We start from the raw sequence: 21428 nt of genomic DNA on the forward strand, positions 1-21428 counted from the left end.
TTTAGATATTTGTAATATCTTTTCTCAATTTCTTATTTATTCACGTTTTAACACCTTGGAAATAAGCACAAGCATTTTTTCTATCCCTCACATTAAGGAAAAAAAAAAGACTTTCCCCTCAAATGGGTGTTGAAATTAGGTAGATACATGTTTACTATTGTAGGTGATTCAGAAAGTTACTTTCTTAAAGGTTGTTTAATGATAAACTAGATGTTTATTGTGTAAGTGTTGAATTTCTGTAATCTGGGTTTACTGCTTTCATAACGCTTCTGGAGAATATTTCTAAACTTGATTGCGCTGACTATTTATAACCAAGGACTTTCAATATAACTGAGACCAGTAAGCAACTTGGTGTCCATGGCCAAGTTGTTTTTTATGTTTTGTAGTAGATGACATGACCAGAAGGAAAAGAGTTTAGATTCAATTTTATAAATGTGTATGGTATATTTTTTATGTGCAAAACACTGTATTTTGTACTTTGGGAGAATAAAAATCAGAAAGATTTCCACCTCAAATTAAGTGGAGGAGACAAAGAGTTTGCAAAAATAACTCCCATACATGACATATAATAAATGCTAAAATGAGGAGCTATGAAGGGAGGGAGGTTTTGGTGATGGGGAGCATTAATCAGCTACAATGTATATCGACAAAATAAAATTAAAAAAAAAATAAAATAAAATAAAATAAAATGAGGAGCTATGGAGATATAGGTGAGGAAAATATGGATTTTAAGAGGGAGAATATGAGACATTGATGGAAGTGACATTTGAAGAGGATCTTGAAATTCCAATAGGACTTGTAATTTAGCTTGCATATGTGCATTGTTTGGCTAAAGAGTATTTAAAAGTATTAAATTTGAAGGGGTATATGCTTTCCAAGGTCCCAGCCTCTTTCTACCATCTTATGTCATTGCTGGTATCATTCCTTTAGATCTTTTACTTGGCTCCTGATAGCATTTGGGTGTATTGCTCATATATCAGAGGAAAGGGATACAATATGTTCAGATCACTGTGAACACCTAATCAGAAGCATCAGGGATGGTACCTGAGATGGGTGGGCAACCTTTCCTGCTGTTATAACCTCTTTTATTGATGTTCACTACCAAGAATTCCAGGAAGTAGGACTGACAACATAGTTTCAAAATATATCTCAATGAGAAATTTTCCACCAGATATAGTTAACCTTAGTTGATGTTTTGCTTTTGTTATCGTTACTTTATTCATAGAAAAAAAATTTTTGGTCTCATTGCCTTTTTTGGGTGGATATTTAATTTTATTACTCAGATTGACTGTCAGCAGGTTTTCCCCATCAGATTTACTGAAAAAATTTTAGTATCAAGGAAGTGTTTATTGATATTGTCACTGGCTGAGAGTGAACAATACCTTATACTGTTTCAGTGGATTTAATATTCATTAAATTGCACTAGTAAGCAAGTTGAGTGTTAGCAGTATTAAAAGTAATCCCATTTGATAAATTATGGTAATGTACTTTTAGACTTTAATTACATTCAAGTTATTATGAATAAATCTTAAAAATTTATAGAGGGCTTTGGAGGAGCTTGTCTTTTCCTTGTAATTGCAAGTGTTTTTAAATGCAGAATTTATGTTAGTATTTTCTCTAGATGTTTTGTTTTCTGCTTCATTTTACTCTGAGCAATTTTAAGTTATGACATATTTGAATTAGTATACAAAATAATTTTCGTTTGGGTGAATTTCATATTTACTTATAAACCTTTTAGTCTTAAAAGATTTCTTGATAAAGAAACTTAGTCATATTAAGATATTCAGAAAGTAGGGTTGAATTGGCAATTTTCTCTTGTAATTAGCATTTACTTCTATGGATTTTGAACCTGATTTTGGGTAACTCAATGGTGATGGAGTTGTATTATGCTAGTGCTCTGTGTGTTTCTTACAAGTTTCTTTTATTAAAACTTGAAGAGTTAATTCACTAGCATAACATTAAGCCAATTAGACTTTATATGAATATTAAAGAAAATGAAAGTTAAGTTACAGAAAGCTAATAATAAAGAGTACAAGCTGCCTTGCTAGAAGCTGTTAAGATGCAAAGCAGAGTAAGGTATAGTTTTGTTCTTGAAAGCTTATAGTGGCAGGAGAAATAAGATATGTGCATAAATGAATAGATTATATTTTAATAATCCATTCACTCTCTGACTTCTCTAGATGTTAGTTTCACAACTTCTCATCTCAAAACAACTCTGTTATCTCTGTGATCATGACTTTGCTTTTATTTGCCTTCTTCTCTGTTATCTCTGTGATCATGACTTTGCTTTTATTTCACTAAGAAAACAGAAATCACAAATTTCCTGTACCTCATTTGCTTTACTTCCTGGTGCTTTAAATCAACCTTCTAGGTTTATATCTGTGGCTAACTTCTCTATTTGTGCATTGAATCCTATTTCTTCTTGTATTCTTGGGATACAGTACTCTGGTAAATATTCTCTTTCTCTTTAATACCATAAATTTTTCTTTCTCCACTGTATCATTCCCATAAGGACACAAAGATGTTGTAATATTTCCCATCTTTAAAAATCTCTCTCTTGATCGCACATTTCCTTCTAGTTACCATTTCTTTCTCTGTTTCCCTTTATTGCAATGTATTTAGAAAGGCTTGTTTTTATTAATTGTATCAAACTTCCTTCCTCTATTCTCTCTTGAATCCATTCTAGCTCTCACACTATTGAAAGTCCTTATTTTTTCTTTGTCAAGGTGTCCAATGACTGCCATATTCTTAGATCCAACAGCCTGTCCTTACTCCTCATCTTAATTGACTTATCATCAGCATTGACAAAGTTGATCTCTGTCTTTTCTCTGAATCACTTTTTTCTTTTGACCTCTGAGATCTCGCTCTCTTTTGGTTCTTATTTAGCCCATGGGTGGCTTCTTATTGGTCTTACTTTAGGTAGAGCCTAAGATCTTGAATGCCTGCCATTCAGCCTTACAGAGAGATAAATCTGCCAGGCCTCACAAACATGTTATCTATAGCAGTTGTTCAAGAATTAAGCCTTTCTCTTTTCTTTCCTCTTTTGTAAAGTCATACACCGTTTCTCCCGAGCCAGCCTTTATTTTCATTCCTTTCCAATAAATCTTTATGTTAAGATTACTTTGTAATCCCCAGTAATAGTTAGCTCTTGTTATACTGCTATGTAACAAATGAGAAATCTTGGTGACATGTAGTAATAAGCAATAGCATTTATTTCTCACTTATATGTTTGCAGGTTAGATGGGGAAGCTCTGCTTGATGCTGTAAGTTAGCTTGCTTCACATATCATCTTTCTCCTGGGACTAACCAGGGCATGGCCTAAGTACAAGCAAGCAAGCCCAACCAAGCAAGCACATTTTGGGTCTCTGCTTACATCATATTGGCTACCATCCACTGGCAAGTCGCAAAGCCAAGCCCCAAATCAAATGGTAGGGAAATATACCTCACTCATTTAAGTGGAAGGAACTGCAGAGTCATATGGCAAAGGGCATATAGAATGAGGGGCCAATAGTGTAATCTATCACGTACCCATTTCATGGTTAACTGCTCTCATCTTCCTGATTTCTAAGCATCAGAGTGCCCCAGGGCTGTAAACATGAACATCCTTTTCTCTCTTTCCTGTCACTTCTCTTATTTTTCTCAGCTTTGGTGCTACTGAAGCTTGACTTTAATAGACATTTCCAGTCAATGAGCTAATTTCTTTTGCTTTCATCAGCAATTCAGTTATTTATGTTAATATATGTACCATTTTAGTTCTTCTCACTTAGCTGTTTTCATCATTAACAGAGATTTGCTATTTTTCATTTTTGCTTTCCTAAAAGGTACTGAGATGTTGTGAGTGCTTTATATCTGGTTACTGGATAAATCTTGAAATATTACTATATTGTCAACTGCATGATTGTTTATTTTGAAATTTATGTTTATTTTACATAATTGATCCAAATAAAATGGAAGAAATTTGATCCATAGGAAAAGCAGAACCAAATCCTGGGGGTTGGGAGAATTTGGATTCACCTATTTGAGTGTATTTCTTTGTATGCATTCTACTTATTTGTAGTGTGCTTTGGACTAAATATTTCATGAATGTGCAGTTTTTTAGGTCTGACCAGTTATGGGTTGTGTATTTGGGGCAGAGTGCTGAGATTTACATAGTAGTGCTAATTTGAATGAGGATATTAGACACTGACTCTGTGTAAGGTGTGATAAACTTCAGGGTACATGATTTTTTTTAAAAGCTTACTTTATAAGCTGGTAAAATATCTTTAGGTTTTTCTAATTTCTGGTGAAAGGAATGAAATTATTTTGGAATTAACTTATATTTTGAAAAGAAAAAGTTCATATGTTTGACATATTGACATTCTATACTATTTGGGATAACACTGTGGTAGCAGTAAATAGTTCCCGGTATCACCATTTACTCAGAAATATGAGAACAATTTATTCCATTTTGATAGTTCTAGTGTTCTCTTACCAAAGAAGCTAATCATGTCAACCTTGGATTTGGAAAAATTGTTCCAGTTTTACAGGCTAAAAATTTTTATCATCTACTAACTTTTTCTATTTTTATTCAAGGATTCTGTGTCTTCTTACCTGATGTATGAAAACACTAGTCTATTTAACGTAGCATTTTTATATTGGAATAATATGTGTGGAATAATAATTTAAAGGATATATATGTGTAATTTTAAATATTAACATCATCGAGGTCATTGAGGTTATTTTTTAAAATAGGTTTCCTAATTACTTTTTTAGTAGCAACATTAATGATAATAGTTGTCATTATTTTATAGGTTAATAAAACACTTTTTAAATCTTATTTATTGTATGTTTATCTTATTTAATCTTCCCAATAACCCTGTTAGGTTTTAATATTTTTCTATTTACAAGATATGTGAATTTTCAGAGATATTAAGTAATTTTCCCAAGGTTGTATAGCTACTAAAAGCCAAGCTGTTCCTGGAACCCAGGTCTTCTACATCTGCTTCTTCCAGAGAGAAAATTGTTTGTTTATAGTGGAGGTTGTATGTTTTCATTGTCTATAATAGTCCCTTTCATATCTACAGTGCTCACTATCTTATATCACAGTATTTAGGACACAAAATTGGTGCAAAAAGTAGACATTATTGTTATATTTTTAAATACTTTGTTTAGAATTAGCCTTATGTTAACCATTCTCTTTACTCATCATTTCTCTTGCATCTCAGGTCCTTTTCCTGAATTAAATGCTATAGAAGTTCATTGTTAATCTGTCGGAAAATGTCTTCATTGCACCCTTAGAAAATAGTTTGGCTGGATATAGAATGCTAAGTTTGACAGTTATTTTCTCTTGATGCATGAAGATATTATACCTTCTTCTGGCTTTATTGTTTTTATTGAGAAGTCAGCTGTTGATCTAATTATTATTTCTTTTTAGACAATTAGTTTTTTCTCTTGGGATATTTTAAAAGATATTGTCTTTATCTGTGATAATGTACAGCATGTATTCCTTTCATTTATCTTGCTTGATATTTCTGAAATTGAGTATTAATGTCTTCTCAGTTTTGGAGAGTTCTTAGTCATTGAATATTATCTTTACCATATTCTTCTAGAGCTCTGATTAGACATGTGTTGAATCTTCTTATTTTATCCTATCTTACATGTTTTCCATCTCTTGTTTCTTATGTATTGCATTATGTACTTAAAGAAAACTATCCTAGATTTTGCCAAACTACACCAATCCATTTTAAACTCCTATGGCCCTGGTCTTTGCCTGCTTTCACAGAATAATTCCAGGGTTTATGTGCCAGGGTGGTGACTTCACATGCTGTAATGGCAAGTCCATCTATGGGGAGAAATTTGATGATGAGAACTTCATCCTGAAGCATACAGGTCCTGGCATCTTGTCCATGGCAAATTTTGAACCCAACACAAATGGTTCCCAGTTTTTCATCTGTACGCCAAGACTGAGTGGTTGGCTAGCAAGCATGTGGTCTTTGGCAAGGTGAAAGAGGGCATGAATGTCATGGAAGTCATAAAGAGCTTTGGTTTCAGGAATGACAAGAACAGCAAGAAGATCACCATTGCCGACTGTGGACAACTCCAGTAAACTTGACTTGTTTTATCTTGATCACCAGGTCATTCCTTTTATAACTCACAAGAGTATCACACTCACCCATCTGCTCGCAGTATCCTGTTTTTGTGCTCTCACTGTAGTTCATTGGGTTTCATATTCTCCTTATTCTCCTATATGTCTAGCTGGATTGCAGATTTAAGTTTATGATTATGAAATAAAAGCTAAATAACAAAAACAAATCAGGGTAATTAGCATGTCCATCAGTGTAAAATTTTATCCTTTTTTTGTGATGAGACAATTTGAACTCCTCTCTTCTAGCCGCTTGAAAACATACGAATTATTGCTAATTATAGACACCTGGCACTATTGTAGAACACTAGAACTTATTTTTCCTATCTAGCTGTAATTTTGTATCTGTTAACCAACTGCTCTCTGTCCCCCACACCCCCCTCCCCTTCCCAGGCTCTAGTAACCACAATTCAACTCTCTACTTGTATGAGCTGAACTTTTTATTAGCTCCCTCATAAGAGTGAGAACATGTGGTATTTATCTTTCTATGCCTGACTTATTTCACTTAACATAATGTCTTCCAGGCTCATACATTTTGCTGCAAATGACAGGATTTCATTTTTTTTTTTATGATTGAGTAGTGTTCCATTGTGCATATATATCACATTTTCTTTATCCGTTCACCTGTTGATAGATACCTAAGTTTATTCCACATATTCTATTGTGAGTAGTGCTGCAGTCTCTTTGGTATGCTCATTTCTTTTCCTTTGGATAAATACCCAGCAGTCATATTGCTGAATCACATAGTCGTTCTGTTTTTAGTTTTTTTTGGAAACTCCATATTGTTTTGCATAATGGCTATACTAATTTATGTTTCTACCAATAGTGCATAAGAGTTCTTTTTTCTCCACATCCTTGCCAGCATTTGTTATCTTTTGCTTTTTGTGGTGAGATGATATCTCATTGTAATTCTGATTTGCATTTCCCTGATGATTAGTGATGTCGAGCATTTTTTTTCATATACCTGGTGGCCATTTGTATGTCTTCTTTTGAGTAATATGTATTCAGGGAGTTCCTTGTACTCGTATATTCTGGATATTAGTCCTTTGTCAGACAGTTTGCAAATATTTTCTCTCATTCTGCAGGTTGCCACTTTACTCTGTTGATTGTCTCCTTTACTGTACAGAAGCTTTTTAGTTTGATATAGTACTATTTGTCTGTTTTTGCTTTTGTTGCCTGTGCTTTAGAAAACTTCTCCATAAATTTTTTTCCCAGAACAGTATCTTGGAGTATTTCCCCTGTGTTTTCTTCCAGGAGTTTCATAGTTTCAGATCTTACATTTAAGTCAAATCTATTTGAGTTGATCTTGGTACATAGTGAGAGATAGGAATCTAGTTTCATTCTTCTGCATATGAATATTCACTTTTCCCAGCACTAGTTATTGAAGAGGCTGTCCTTTCCCCAATGTATGTTATTGGTGCCTTTGTCAAAAATCAGTTGGCTGTTGATACATGGACTTATTTCTGGGTTCTCTATTCTGTTCCATTGGTTTATACCAGGATCATGCTGTTTTGATTACTGTAGCATTGTATTATATTTTGAAGTCAGATAGTGTGATGCCTCCAGCTTTGTTTTTTGTTTTTGTTTGTTTATTTTTTGCTCAAGATTGCTTTGGCTATTCTGGGTCTTTTGTGGTTTCGTAATAATTTTAGGATTTTTTTTTCTGTTTCTGTGAGGAATGTCATTGGTATTTTGATAGGGTTTGAATTGAATCTCTAGCTGGCTTTGGGTTATACAGTCATTTTGATAATATAAATTCTTCTAATCCATGAACGTGGATGTCTTTCTATTTTTGTGTGTGTGTCCTCTTTAATTTCTTTCATCTATATTTTATAGTTTTCATTGTTGAGATCTTACATCTCCTTGGTCAAATTTATTCCTAGATGTTTTGGTTTTTGGTAGATATTATAAATGGGATAGATTTCTTGATTTCTTTTTCAGCTAGTTTGTTGTCAGTATATTTAAATGCTACTGATTTTTATATGTTGATTTTTGTATCCTGCATCTTTACTGACTTTATCAGTTCTAAGAGCCTTTTTTGAAAAGCCTTTAGGTTTTTTTTTTTATGTATACAATTATGAAGTCAAACAGGGACAGTTTGACTTCCTCTTTTCCAGTTTGGGTGTCCTTTATTTCTTTCTCTTGCTTAATTGCTCTGGCAAGGATTTCCAGAATTATGTTGAATAAGAATGGGGAAAATGGGTATCCTTATCTTGTTCCTGTTCTTAAAGGAATAGTTTTCAACTTTTCACTAGTCAGAATGATGTTAGCTGTGGATTTGTCATATATGGCCTATATTGTGTTGAGGTACATTTCTTGTATACCTAATTTGATGAGAATTTTTATCATGAAAGGATGTTGAATTTTATCAAATGCATATTCTTCATATTTGAGATGATCATGTGTTTTTTTGTCCTTTATGTTGATGTGATGTGTCATATTTGTTGACTTACTTATGTTGAACCATTCTTATATTTCTGGGATAAATACCACTTGATTGTGGCATATAATCTTTTTGATGTGCTATTGAATTTGGTTTGGTAGTATTTTGTTGAGAATTTTTGCATGTATGTTCATATCAGGGATATTGGCCTGTAATTTTTATTTTTTATTGTGTCCGGGTCTGATTTTGGTATCAGGATGATGCTGTCCTCAGAATAAATTTGAAAGAATTCCCTCCTTTTTGATTTTTTGGAATAGTTTGAGAAGAAATGATATAGTTCTTCTGTAAAAGTTTGGCTTAATTCAGCAGTGAAGCCATCTGGTCTGTGGCTTTTCTTTGTTGGGAGACTTCTAATTACTGATTCAATCTCATTACTCATTATTGGTCTGTTCAGTTTTTTATTTCTTGGTTCAGTCTTGGTATGGTATATGTGTCTATAAATTTACCCATTTCCTCTAGGTTTTCTAATTTGTTGGCATATAGTTGTTCATAACAGTCTCTAAAAATCCTTTGTATTTCTGTCGTATCAGTTGTAATGTCTCTCTTCTCATTTCTGATTTTATTTATTTGGGTCTTCTCTCTTTTTTTCTTAGTCTAACAAATGGTTCATCAATTTTGCTTATCTTTTCAAAAACCAACTTTTCATTTAATCAATCTTTTGTATTGGTTTTTTGGTCTCTATTTTGTTTAGTTTTCTGATCTTTAAAATTTTTTTTTATTGTCATAAAATATAACATAAATCCTATAACCTAGGATTTATCATTTTGACCATTTTTAATAATACAGTTTCATGGAATTAATTACATTCACAATGCTGTGTGACCATCAACTCTATCTATTTCCAAAAGATTTTTCATCATCCTAACATATGTTCTCTGCCCGTTAAGTAATAACTTCCCATTATTCCTTCCCACCAGTTTCTGGTAACCTTTCATCAGCTTCTGTCTCTGAACTTTTTTCCTCTTTATTTTTTCTGAATTGACCCATGATAATTGCATATATTTATGGAGTACAGTGTAATATTTGGGGACATTTATACAGTGTGCAATGGTCATATCAGGGTAATTAGCCTATCCATCACCTCAAACATTTGTCACCTGTTTGTTTTGGGAACATTCAAAATCCTCTCAGGTACTTGAAGATATAGAGTAATTTGTTATTGACTGTAGTCAGCCTATATTGCTATAGAACACTAGATCTTATTCTTCCTATTGCTCTATAATTTTGTATATATTGACCACCCTCCCCCCACCTTCCCCCTTTCTTTACCATTCTCTAGTAACCACTGTTCTGCTCCATACTAATATGAGATAAACTTTTTGAGCTTTCATATATGAGTGAGAAAATGCAGTTATTTCTCTTTCTGTGTCTGGCTTATTTCACTTAACATAATTTACTCTAAGCTCATTCATGTTTTGCTTGTCTGATAAAGACTTTATTTTTCCTTCATTTCTGAAGAAAAGCTTTGCTGGGTATAGTATTCTTGGCTGACAGTTTCCCACCCACCCTCCCCCAGCACTTTGAATATATCATTTTATTTTCTCCTGTAAGGTTTCTGCTGAGAAATCTGTGGTTGGTCTAATGAGGATTCCCTTATAGGTGACTGGACACTTTTCTCTTGCTGTTTGCTGTTCTTTGAAATGTCCCCCCAAGCTCATGTTGAACTTAACCCCCAATATGGTGGTGGAAGTTAGGGCCTTTAGGAGGTGATTGGATTGTGAGGATTATGTGCTTATGAATGGATTGATCCATTCATGGAATAATGGGTTGACGGTTTAATGGGTTATTATGGGTATGGTTCTCAGGGCTTTATAAGGAAAGTGAGTAAGGAGATTAGCTCTCTTGCTCAGGCCATTCTTTTGCTACATGATACCCTGTTTTCCCCTTGATCCTGTAGAGAGTTCCTACCCAGAAGAAGGCCCTCACTAGATGCATCTCCCAGACCATAGACTTCTTAACCTCCAAAACTGTAAGAAATAAATTTCATTTCTTTATAGATTACCCAGTTGCAAGTATTCTGTTGTAAGTCCAGCAACAGAAATGGACTAATAAACTTTTTTAGATTTCTGTCTTGGCTTTTGACTGTTGGAAGTTTTACTGTAATGTGTCTTGGAGAGGACCTTTTTGGATTAAACCTGTCTGGGGATCTTTGAGTGTCTTGGATCTGGAAGTCCATATCTCTCACAAAACTTGAGACGTTTTCAGCCATTATTTTGTTAAATAGGTTTTTAATGCCTTTTTCTTTCTCTTCCCCTTCTGGAAGATCCATAGCATGGACATTTGTATGCTTAAAGCTGTCTTATAAATCTCATAGTCCTTCTTCATTCTTTTTGATTCTATTTTCTTTTTCTCTTCACCTTCCCCCCTTCCGCCTCCTCCTCCCCCTCCTTCTTTGTCTTCTTTCCAACTGGGTTATTTCAAAAGACCTGTTTTCAAGTTCAGAGCTTTTTTTAATGCTTGATCTAGTCTGTTCTTGAAGCTCCTGGTTGTAATTTTTTTCATTTGATGAATTCTTTAGTTTCAACATTTGTGCTTAGTTTTTTTCTTTATAATATCTATCTCTGTTGAATTTCTTATTTAGTTCATGAATTGTTTTCTTGACTTTGTTGAATTATCTATCTGTATTTTGCATCTCACCAAGTTACCTTAAGATTATTATTTTGAAAAATCTTTTAGGCATTTTATAGATTTCCTTTTCCTTGGGGTCTGTTACTGGAGAATTATTGTGTTCCTTTGTGGATGTCATGTTTTCTTGTTTTTTCATGTTTCTTGTATCCCTATATTGATGTCTGGGCATCTGGTGAAACAGTCACTTCTAATTTTCTGGAGGAGCTTTTGTGGGGAAAGACATTTTTTTCTGTAGATGTGTTCTATATTGTCAGTTGGACAGGGTGTTTTGGGTTTCATTTTAGGTGAGTGCAGTAGTGTAGTCTCCGTGTAATTCCTTTGACTGTATTAAATGTTGGAGTTATCTGTGAGGGCCTCAGTGATCAAGCCTGTGGGTCTTTGTGGAAGCTATGATGGAGCTTTGATGGGGCTGAAGGTTTCTGCATGGGCTGGTTCTTCAGTCCTGAAGGGGTGTGTGCAGGCATGTGAAGCTCATCTGGACAAAAAAGTGGGGTTGTGGGTGGGGGATGGCCTCAGGTGGGCAGACTTCAGGCTGAAGTAGACAGTGTTGCTGGGCCATGGGTGAATCCTGTGGACCTGGAAGATTCTTCTGCTAGAGTGGGTGGGATTTTGAGTGCTACAGTTGGAAATTTGGGTCCCCAGGATTGGCTGTGGAGCACTTGGCAGATTTTTTGCTGGAATGTTTGGGGTCACTGGGGCCACAGGTGAGCCCTTGGGCCATAAGTTGGAGCACTTCAGTTGCTCCTCTGTTGGAGCAGGCTTCATCTCTGGAGTGGGGAGGTGGGGTGGCTGGAAGGGGCAGACAGGACCTTGGACTTCTGGGAGAAGTGCTGGGGCACTCTGCAGCCCCTCACTGGAGTGAACAACTCTGGGTGGGGTTGCCAAACCCATCTATTTTAAATGTTATATTTTTCATTTCTAGAAGTGCTGTTTGGTTCATTGTCACATTTGGTCAATTTTCATAGTCCTCTTGTTCTTTAGTCATGTTTGATGTTATCTAGTTCTTTCATCTTATTGACTGTGTATTTATGTTCCATAGATCATTCTAATAGATGACTTTTTGTAGGTTTTATTCTTTTTGTTTGTTTCTACTAATTCTTGCTCCTGGTGGCTTGTTTACTTTCATGTTTGCTAATTTGTAATTTTGAATTTGTATTTGTTAGTGCTTTATCTGTTGGAATTCTTGGAAGCCTAGTTTAAAGCGTATTTTTTTAGAAAGGGTTGTATCTGCTTCTGCAAGGCATTTATATCTGCTTCTGGTACTATACATCCAAGACCATTTTATTCTACATTTTGGCTCAGGATCTGGGGGTCATAGTCATTGTATAATATTTGCCCCAAACTTACCATGTGAATATGGAATTGTCCTTAGGAATTCTTAGCGGGAGTTTATTTCTTTTACTCTACTCCACTCAGAACTAAATTCTATATAGACATCCTTACTTTTTCCCCCTTGTGCAGTATATTTTTCTTAGAATTTTTTTAAACTGTGTTTTTCTTTGGAGGTTTTAGAGTTTTTCAAGGGTCCCCGTTCAAGCCTTTCAGCTTGCTTGCACTTCATAATACAGAGTATTAACCACTGTACGATCAAGGCTTGCTTGGACTTCAGACTTTACTGCCCCCTTTCCACTCCCATCTTGCATGTCTGTCTAAAGCCCAGGCACTGGTCTACCATGGATTGGCAGTTTCTCTACAACAAATACCTATTCCATCACTAGCCCCATGGATTCATACTTTCTCTCTCCTGTGGTCCCCCCGGTCACCTGTGTCCCAGGCTCTGAGAAATTCCATTACTTTTCTCCTTCAGCCCTTTATTAAAAATGTTTAGTTAATTTAAAATTTAGAATTTTAAGATGTGCTATCGAGAAAGAGTTTTTCTAACATCAGGTCCCAAATTTTTTGAAAAGTGGAAGCAAATTAAATTATTCTGTGGTTGACAAACCACAGAATGAGGGTGAGAAGAATTAGATAATTTCAAGGGATTTTTTTCACTGAATGGAAAAAAATCAAGTGTTCATGCCCCACATTGAAATATATTTTTAAGAGCTGAATAATTTTACACAGTTTATTTTTCCTTTGCATGGGGATGCATATTTATATATTATTATTTTTATTACCATCTTAGTATCTGTACATACCATGCCAGTTACATTATAGTTCAAATATATTTCAGTAATGCCTTCTTGAAGATATATTCAGATCACATTGATATTCAGTGTTCCTTAAGCCTCCTTAACAATGCACTTATGAACTATTTTAGGTTGAGTTAATTATACAATATAGACTTTTATTAATTAACATTTTTACATTATATATCATTTTATAGTAATATTTCTATTTCAGATTGAGATTAGAATCCGACATTAGAGACTGGGATATTGACACTATTCAATTTAACACACACACACACACACACACACACACACACAAACACACACACACGCATGCACGCACATTGAAGACCTGTTAGACATTTGTTAGATTCTTGAGAGATGAAAAGAAGTGTAAAAGAAACCCTAACATTTTTATAGCTTGAAAAGTATCCTATTTGAAGTCTTCTTTGGTTTTCCTCAAATCAGAATCAATTTCACGGGCCGGATCTGTGGCTCACTCGGGAGAGTGTGGTGCTGGCAGTGCCAAGGCTGCGGGTTTGAATCCTATATAGGGATAGCCGGTGCACTCACTGGCTGAGCGTGGTGCAGACGACACCGAGCCGGGGGTTGCAATCCCCTTATTGATCCAAAAAAAAAAAAAAAGAATCAATTTCACCCTGCACCACTCAAATATCTGAACTACTCACAAATTCCCCCTTTTTCCATTTGTGTTCCTCCTCCCTCCACCTTTTACTCTCAAAATAATTCCTAAATATTTACATTTTCAAAATAATTTGTTAGGCATTGGGGGTACAATGGTTAAACAAATAGATGTGATCTACATTTCCACTGAAATTCCAGTTTATTAAGGGAAATAGACAATCACATGAACTTGTAAGTAATGTGGTATATGAGAGCTGTAATAAGGAAAATATAGATTGATGTGGAACACACAGGAAAAGCACTAAACTTCAAGGGCCAGGGATGTCTTCCTACATGAGGTTTTATTAAACTAATATTTGGCATGTAGTGTAGGTCAGTGATTCTCAGAGTGTACTCTTTAGACCCTCAGTGTCATGTGAGAACTTGTTATAAATGGAAATTCTCAGGCCTCATCTCGGGCTACCAACAGAAACCCTTGGGATGTAGCCCAGAAATCTGGTTTTTAAAAGGCTCTCTAGGTGATTCTGATTCATGCTGAAGATTGGAAGCTAGTAATATATGTGATGGCCCGACAAAGTGGGTTAGGAGTTAGGTCCTGCCAGCCTGAGGGACCAGCCTTTGAGACCCCTGGCAAGAAGACAGGGAATGGCACTAATATGAAAAATCTCAGTAAGCCTGGAACATAGGGTATGGGGTCTAGGAGAGGGGTTGTGGTGAGTTAAAGAGGGAATGGAGAGGAAAGCAAGGAGAAATCATCTGGGTTTTCTAAGCCACATTAAATTGTTTAAATTTCATTTATCATAGATATTTATTTATACATCTGTCTCCTCAGATAGGATGTGAATATACTAGGGCCAAGATGATATTTTCATATCTCAGAGCATCTCTCTAACTATTCTTGGCATGTAATTGGTGTTTAGTAAATGCATGCTGATTGAGTGAACTTGTTGGATACAAAAGCCCTGTGTGGTAGGCATTAGTACACTTATTTTATACTTGAGGACAGCTGAGGCTTTTTAAGAGAAGGTGAGTGGCTTACTAACATAACAAGGTCATAACAAGAAGCAGAGGTGTTTATAAACCCAAGCGTTGGATTTTGTTTCTAGAATCTCTTCTTTATTCCATACTACCTTTCTGTTGGAGAGAGCTAAGATGACAGAAAATATGTATCAATACATAAAATGACAGAACATTTTAACCTGTAAGCATTTCGAATGCAACTGTGCTTGCTCTTTTCCTCTTTTTCTAGACAGAAAAGGGGAGTGCACTTCATGAAGCAGCTTTGTTTGGAAAAGTGGATGTTGTGCGAGTTCTGTTAGAAACAGGTAATTATCGTGATTCTCCACGGAGGTTATCCTGCCAAATACTATTTCTATTTCAGAAGTAGACAAAAGAAAATGACACAGTTTTTTTTCTTTTCACAAATCACTCTTATTTTTTTTTTACCTTCACCCAAAATTGCAGATATATATTCATATCATGTAGGACTGAGTCTCAGTATTTAGATGAAATTGATATAAATGTGCCCCCCTTCCTTTGCTTAATGGATATTTTAGTGAAAAGCTCTCAGAAATTGCAGTTTTATACATTTAAATCATATTTAAATACACTAGAGAAACTACCAAAAGGATAAAGAAATCTCTGCCTTTTACAAGAGGGAAGAATTGATCCCTGAGAAGTTATGACAATTGCTTGGTTTATGAAAGAGCATAGTATTTTCCCTAGGTTTTTATATTGTGAACTATGGTAAACAGAGATTTGAGCTCCCTCTCATTAAGGTAAATTCTCTTTCTAGTTTCTTTACCAACTGAGTAGCTATTGTTTGTAGGTTACAGTGATTTATTTTAAAGGGAACCTTTTAAAGGGAATACCTTGAAGAAATAGCAAAGTAGGCCTATTTATCTTCATATGTATATTCTGACTGAAATGAAATAAAATTGTAACAGGTCAGATTTTTCTTAGGATCAAAAGGCATGGGTACAAATTTATACTTGTAAACAATTGATGTAAGTCTTTCATATTATGGGATATAGTGTGTTTTTTGTCCTCTGTAAAAAAATAAAATGAAAAATATTGGCAGACTATTGAATTGTGATTGTGCTTGTACAAATTTAAAATTCCATGTATATTTAACTTTGACATTCAATGCAGTGATATAAGAAATGATGTGAGATAACAAGTTAAATATGTGCTGGTGACACATCCGTACAAAAATTTAAACAAATATTTAATAATCTTATGATGAACTGCCATTTGGGATCAGATCCTGTAAACTGGTTTTGTTTGCAGTTAGGTGTTTGGAAAGTTTATAAACTTTTTTAGGGCAGTGAAAACTCTTTACTATATTAAAATAAGTTCTTTAGTACAATAAGTATTTTCAGAACTAAAATAATAACTAACAAAGGTGTTTCAGACTCACACTTTAAGAAGTTTGCACACTAGGTAGATGATGAGAATGGCTGGCATTGAATATAATCTTGCACAAATAAGTATCATGGAGTATTTGACTTTGTAATTGGACAAATTATATTTGTACAATAGTTCAAAATAATCATGCCTTTTTAACTTTTGTGAATACTCAAGTACGCTAAGACTGTTCTTATATTACTGACATGGTACATGATTATCATTTACTAATTATTTTTATCATACTATGCAGAATATATATATCACATGACCATTATACTTAAGAATTTACATTTTAAATCAATATTTCTCAGTTTGAGAGTGTACTATCTATTTAACTAGCTACAACCCAAAAGCTATCACTGGGCTCTGAAAACCAATCTTAATGATTGGGTCAGTGCCCTTTCAGAGTTAATTTATTATCAAGAATGTTCCTAATCTTTGGTAGCAGTAGGCCCTCACATTCTTGCTAAAAGCTAGTGCATACGTGTGTGTGTGTGCATGTTTGTGTGTGTGTGCGTGCGTGTGTGTGTGTGTATGTATAGCACTTAATTTTTTTAAACCACCTTCAGTGTTTGTTCTATACATGTTTGAAATTACAGCAGTTATATATTGACATTATCTTCTGAGGACACTCAAGTGGTTTACATCTAGTGTGTATTTTTTTTTCTTTCAGGAATTGATGCCAACATAAAGGATAGCTTAGGTAGAACTGTCTTAGACATTCTGAAAGAACATCCATCTCAGAAATCTCTTCAGATTGCAGCACTCTTACAAGGTAAACAGTACTGATGATGGATGAGTTTGTCTTAAAGTCAAGATTAAATTAAAACTGTTATTGTATTCTTTTGGGTTTTGAGTTACTGTTTACTTTTGAATGAATTTATTATTTGCATTTTTTCTGGTAGACTTTTAACCTAAAAAAACTCCACTTTTTAATGTTTTATTTCTGTTTTTCAACTACTCAGTATTTAAAAAAAGTTATTTATTAACTCACTTGACATTAAAAAATCTTTTTAAAACCCATGTAGTAAATATGCAGTTATGAGTTTAAAGTTAATAAGGCTATAAAGTGATGATGAGTATCTTACATTTGAATAATACTTTAAGAGTTTTTAGATATTTTCTATTATTTTGTCTGATTTCTATGACTGTGGGGTAGATAAATCAGATATTCTTCTTTTTGCACATGAAGCAAATTCAAGCTCCTAAAGATTGAGTGATTTGCTTAAACTCTATATATCCTATTCTAAGTAGCAGAGCTAATATATAAAAGCTGGATTAACAACAATGAAAACTGTATTTAGCTGAAAGAATACAGGTTATTTGCTCCCTAGTCCAGTAGTACAAGATAATTCTGTATGCCAGCCCTTGTTTTTGATAAAGGTCATTTAAGTACATGTGTAGTTAGTTACAGGCTAGGTATTACTTTTTCATTTGTGGAATTACATACTTTCCCATTTGATTGAAAACTTCTATGAAAAACTTAGATTTAGATGCTTTCTGTTTCTGCTTGGTGATTAGGCCTGGCATGTAGCATGTTACTTACAATACCCAAATGTTCTTTCTCTCCTTTCTAGTTAGCTCCTACACTGTTCAGTGGTGATCATCCCTTACAATTGTTATAGATTTGCTGCAAGTATAAGAGAGGGAAGTAGAATAGGTTTCATTAGGTATCATGTGGGAAGCTGAAGAACAGTGTTGTTCTGCAGAGAGGTAAATGAACTAAAACCAAGTTGGAAAGGGGACATGTAGCTACGGGAATCAACAAAGGCAAGTAAGGGGTAAAAAGAGTAGATGAACCACATGAAGTCATTATTCTTTCTTCTCTATTTCCAAAACCATTCAGGGAAGTTGGGGCTCCTACAATTTTCTTGTCAGTAAAGAAGTTAATTGCAAGTCAAATGCATACATAGATGAATCAGAGAGTAATCCACGCATGGCTTTTTGTATTAATTCAAATTAAAATCAAGTTGAATGAAAGCTAAAAATAAGAGTGGTACACATATTTTTATCAGTCTTCCCCCTCTGGGCATTTTCTATTTCATGTTGTACTTTTGCTTCTAACTAAACCTTTAAAAAACTGAAGCTTGTGCATACTATGTCTTTTGGGAGAAGTAGAATAAATGTCACCCACTAAAAAGGTGGCATGACATATTATAGACATTTTTTAACATCCTGCATTGGTTCAACTTAGATGAAAATTTATTATATAGGAGCACTAGCTTTTCTCTCTTAAATAGTCAAGATTCATTAGGTATATCAATTTGTGATAAGGGTATGGGTCATCTTTGAATTTTTCAAATTACTGGCAAATTTTAGAATATGTTTAGAGTATGTTATCTGTATTATTTACGTTCCTGGATTTCAAGTCACTGGTACATTTTAAATCTAACGAAAAAATTTATTATTGAAATAAAGCCTATTCATATTACATAAAATCACTATTTTACAAAATCACTATTCAATTTACATAATTATTACGTGGTTCAAAAATTTCGAGGATAGAATCCCACAGGTTGCTTTCTTTTCCTAGTAAAATTTGCTGTTTGGTAGAAACTGTTTGAATGGTATGAGGACACAATTGACTGACATGAGAGTATAAGCTTTCTTAATTGGGTTTTTAAGAAAAAAATTCTGAGTAAAGAAGTACAAGCAAAAGAACCCTATGGGAAGTGTATCTGTTGATTTATTTATTTATACAGATGCTATAAACTAGCCACTGCAGGCTGAATGTTGTTGCAGATAGATACGTTTTGTTTAGATCACATATTTTTGGCCTACACTGTGTTTCCATAAAAACTGAATTACCTGTCAACATTTAAAAAGATAGAATTTCATCTAAAACTACAGAGTTTTATCTTCTCAAAAAATATGGCTTTCATTTTAGTTCATTATTGAACTTTAGATGGGCACCTGCTTTCTGGTTAAACATGCTCTACATACTTTGTTCTTTATGTGACACTGAGGCTGAATATTAGCTAACATTTATCCCTGCATTCAGATGCTCTTTTCCTTATGATTAAGAGAAAATGAGATGTTTTATTGTCCCATGTCTATCTGGCTATCCTACTTATTAGCTGTATGAATACAAACAAGTTAATAAGCCTCCTAGTTGTCATCTCTAAAAATGAGATAATAATAGTGCTTGTGTCATAGTTTTAAGAGGATTAGATGAGTTAATTTATATCAAATGCTTAGAACAATGTTGAATACATAGTAAACAGCATTTAAGTTTTAGCTATTACTATTATTATGTCTTTATCAAAATTGGAAAAAAGAAAGATAAGCTGAGTGTAGGACATTACTTTGAGAATAATGGGAATGAACATTAGTTTTTCGTGGAAGTACAGTTTAGGATGCAAATTATGCTCATCTTGCAAGATTACAGCACCATTATAAAATAAACTTATCCATTTATGTTACCTGACTGGTTGTTGTATCCATCTGAATTTCACATCCCTGTTTTAGGGATCAAATTTATTCAAAGCATCTTTCAGAAAGTTTTAAATCTTCAGATAGAAAATATTTAAGAAAATCAAGGAGGCTTTTGTATTTTCAACAGGTGAATTTATTTTTTAAGGAAAGAATATGGTAAGTTTGGTTTTCAGAAGAAAAGGATTCATGAGATTCTCCCAAAGTATCTGGTTTCATTTTTAATTAAGAATCTTTAATAGCTCATTGTGACGTTCATTTGGTTTTTTGTTTTCTGAAATTCTTTAAAAAACAGGATTATATTTAGGATATGAGAAAATAAATGAAAAACTTATCATAAGTAAAACATAACTGCTTAGTTACTGATTTTAAAATAAATGAATTCAAGTATGTAATCTCAAAAATGTGTGCACACAGAATATTTAGAAGGCATGGGAAGATCAAAAGTCCTTGAAGAGCATGTACAGGATGATACAACACAAGAAACACACATTTCATCTCCTGTTGAGTCTCCTTCCCAAAAGACCAAAAGTGAGTAGCTAATTATAAATCTCTTAAAACTATACTAGATTTGCATGTACAAATTTGTCCTGTATGCATAAACAGGCTAAATATTGTAGAAATTTCAAGTCTAATAAGTTATATCGTATATTATATATGTTATTCATGTATTCAATCAACATTTATAGAGCTCCTCCTATTTGTTAGGCACTATTCTCAGCCCTGAGATATAATAGTGAACAAAGCAGATAACGATCCCTGCTGTATCTAAGTTTATATGGCATAAATAGTTCATAGATTTTTTTCTTAAATGTGTTTATTCCAGCTTTAATGAGGTATACTTGACAAATAAAAATTGTATGTATTTATATCATATCAAAAATGTGATGTTTTGATATGTGTACACCCTGTGAAATGATTGCCACAGTCAAGCTAATTAGGATATCCCTTACCTCACATTTTTTCCTTTTGGTGGTAAGAACAATTAAGATCAGCTCTCTTAGCAAAATTTAGGTGTACAATATGATATTATTAACTGTAGTTCCCATGTTGTACATTAGGTCTCCAGTATTTATTCATCTCTCATAAATGAATCTTTGTACCCTTTGATCAACATCTCCCTATTTCCACCAACCCCCAGACCCTGGAACCACCATTCCATTCTCTGCTTTTATGAGTTTGACTTTTTTTGATTCCACATAAGTGAGATCTTGCAATATTTGTATTTCTGTGTATGGCTTAATTCACTCAGCACAGTGTACTCCAGAGTCATCCATATTGTTGCAAATGGCAGGATTTCCTTTTTTAATGCTGAGTAATAGTACATTGTGTGTGTGTGTGTATATGTGTGTGTGTAGTTATATATACTGCATTTTCTTTATCCAATCATCCAACAATGTATACTTAGTTTGTTTCCATATCTTGGCTATTCTGAATAAGGCTCTTGTGAACATGAGGGCTCAGATATCTCTTCAAGATTCTGATTTTATTTCTTTTGGATAAATACCCAGAAGTGGGATTGCTGGATCATATGGTAGTTCTATTTTTAATTTTTTAAGGAACCTTCATACTGTTTTCCATAATGGCTGTACCATTTACATTTCCACCAATGTGGTCCCTTTTCTCCACAGCCTCACCA

At 34.0% G+C, this 21428-nt stretch overlaps 1 protein-coding gene and 1 pseudogene across 6 annotated transcripts in view; both read left to right on the forward strand.

Annotated features, from left to right (window-relative positions):
- Positions 1–21428, forward strand: part of ANKS1B (ankyrin repeat and sterile alpha motif domain containing 1B) — a 1093604-nt gene that overhangs the window by 185786 nt on the left and 886390 nt on the right. For all 6 annotated transcript variants that reach the window (XM_063076110.1, XM_063076111.1, XM_063076113.1 and 3 more), the window contains exons 5-7: positions 15198–15273; positions 17031–17132; positions 20207–20320. In XM_063076110.1, coding sequence (XP_062932180.1) covers positions 15198–15273; positions 17031–17132; positions 20207–20320 — 292 coding nt within the window. The remainder of the gene's footprint in view (positions 1–15197; positions 15274–17030; positions 17133–20206; positions 20321–21428) is intronic.
- On the forward strand, positions 5778–6085 carry LOC134361005 (peptidyl-prolyl cis-trans isomerase A-like; annotated as a pseudogene).

Source organism: Cynocephalus volans, chromosome 12 (assembly GCF_027409185.1).
Source record: "Cynocephalus volans isolate mCynVol1 chromosome 12, mCynVol1.pri, whole genome shotgun sequence".
Lineage (NCBI taxonomy): Eukaryota > Metazoa > Chordata > Mammalia > Dermoptera > Cynocephalidae > Cynocephalus > Cynocephalus volans.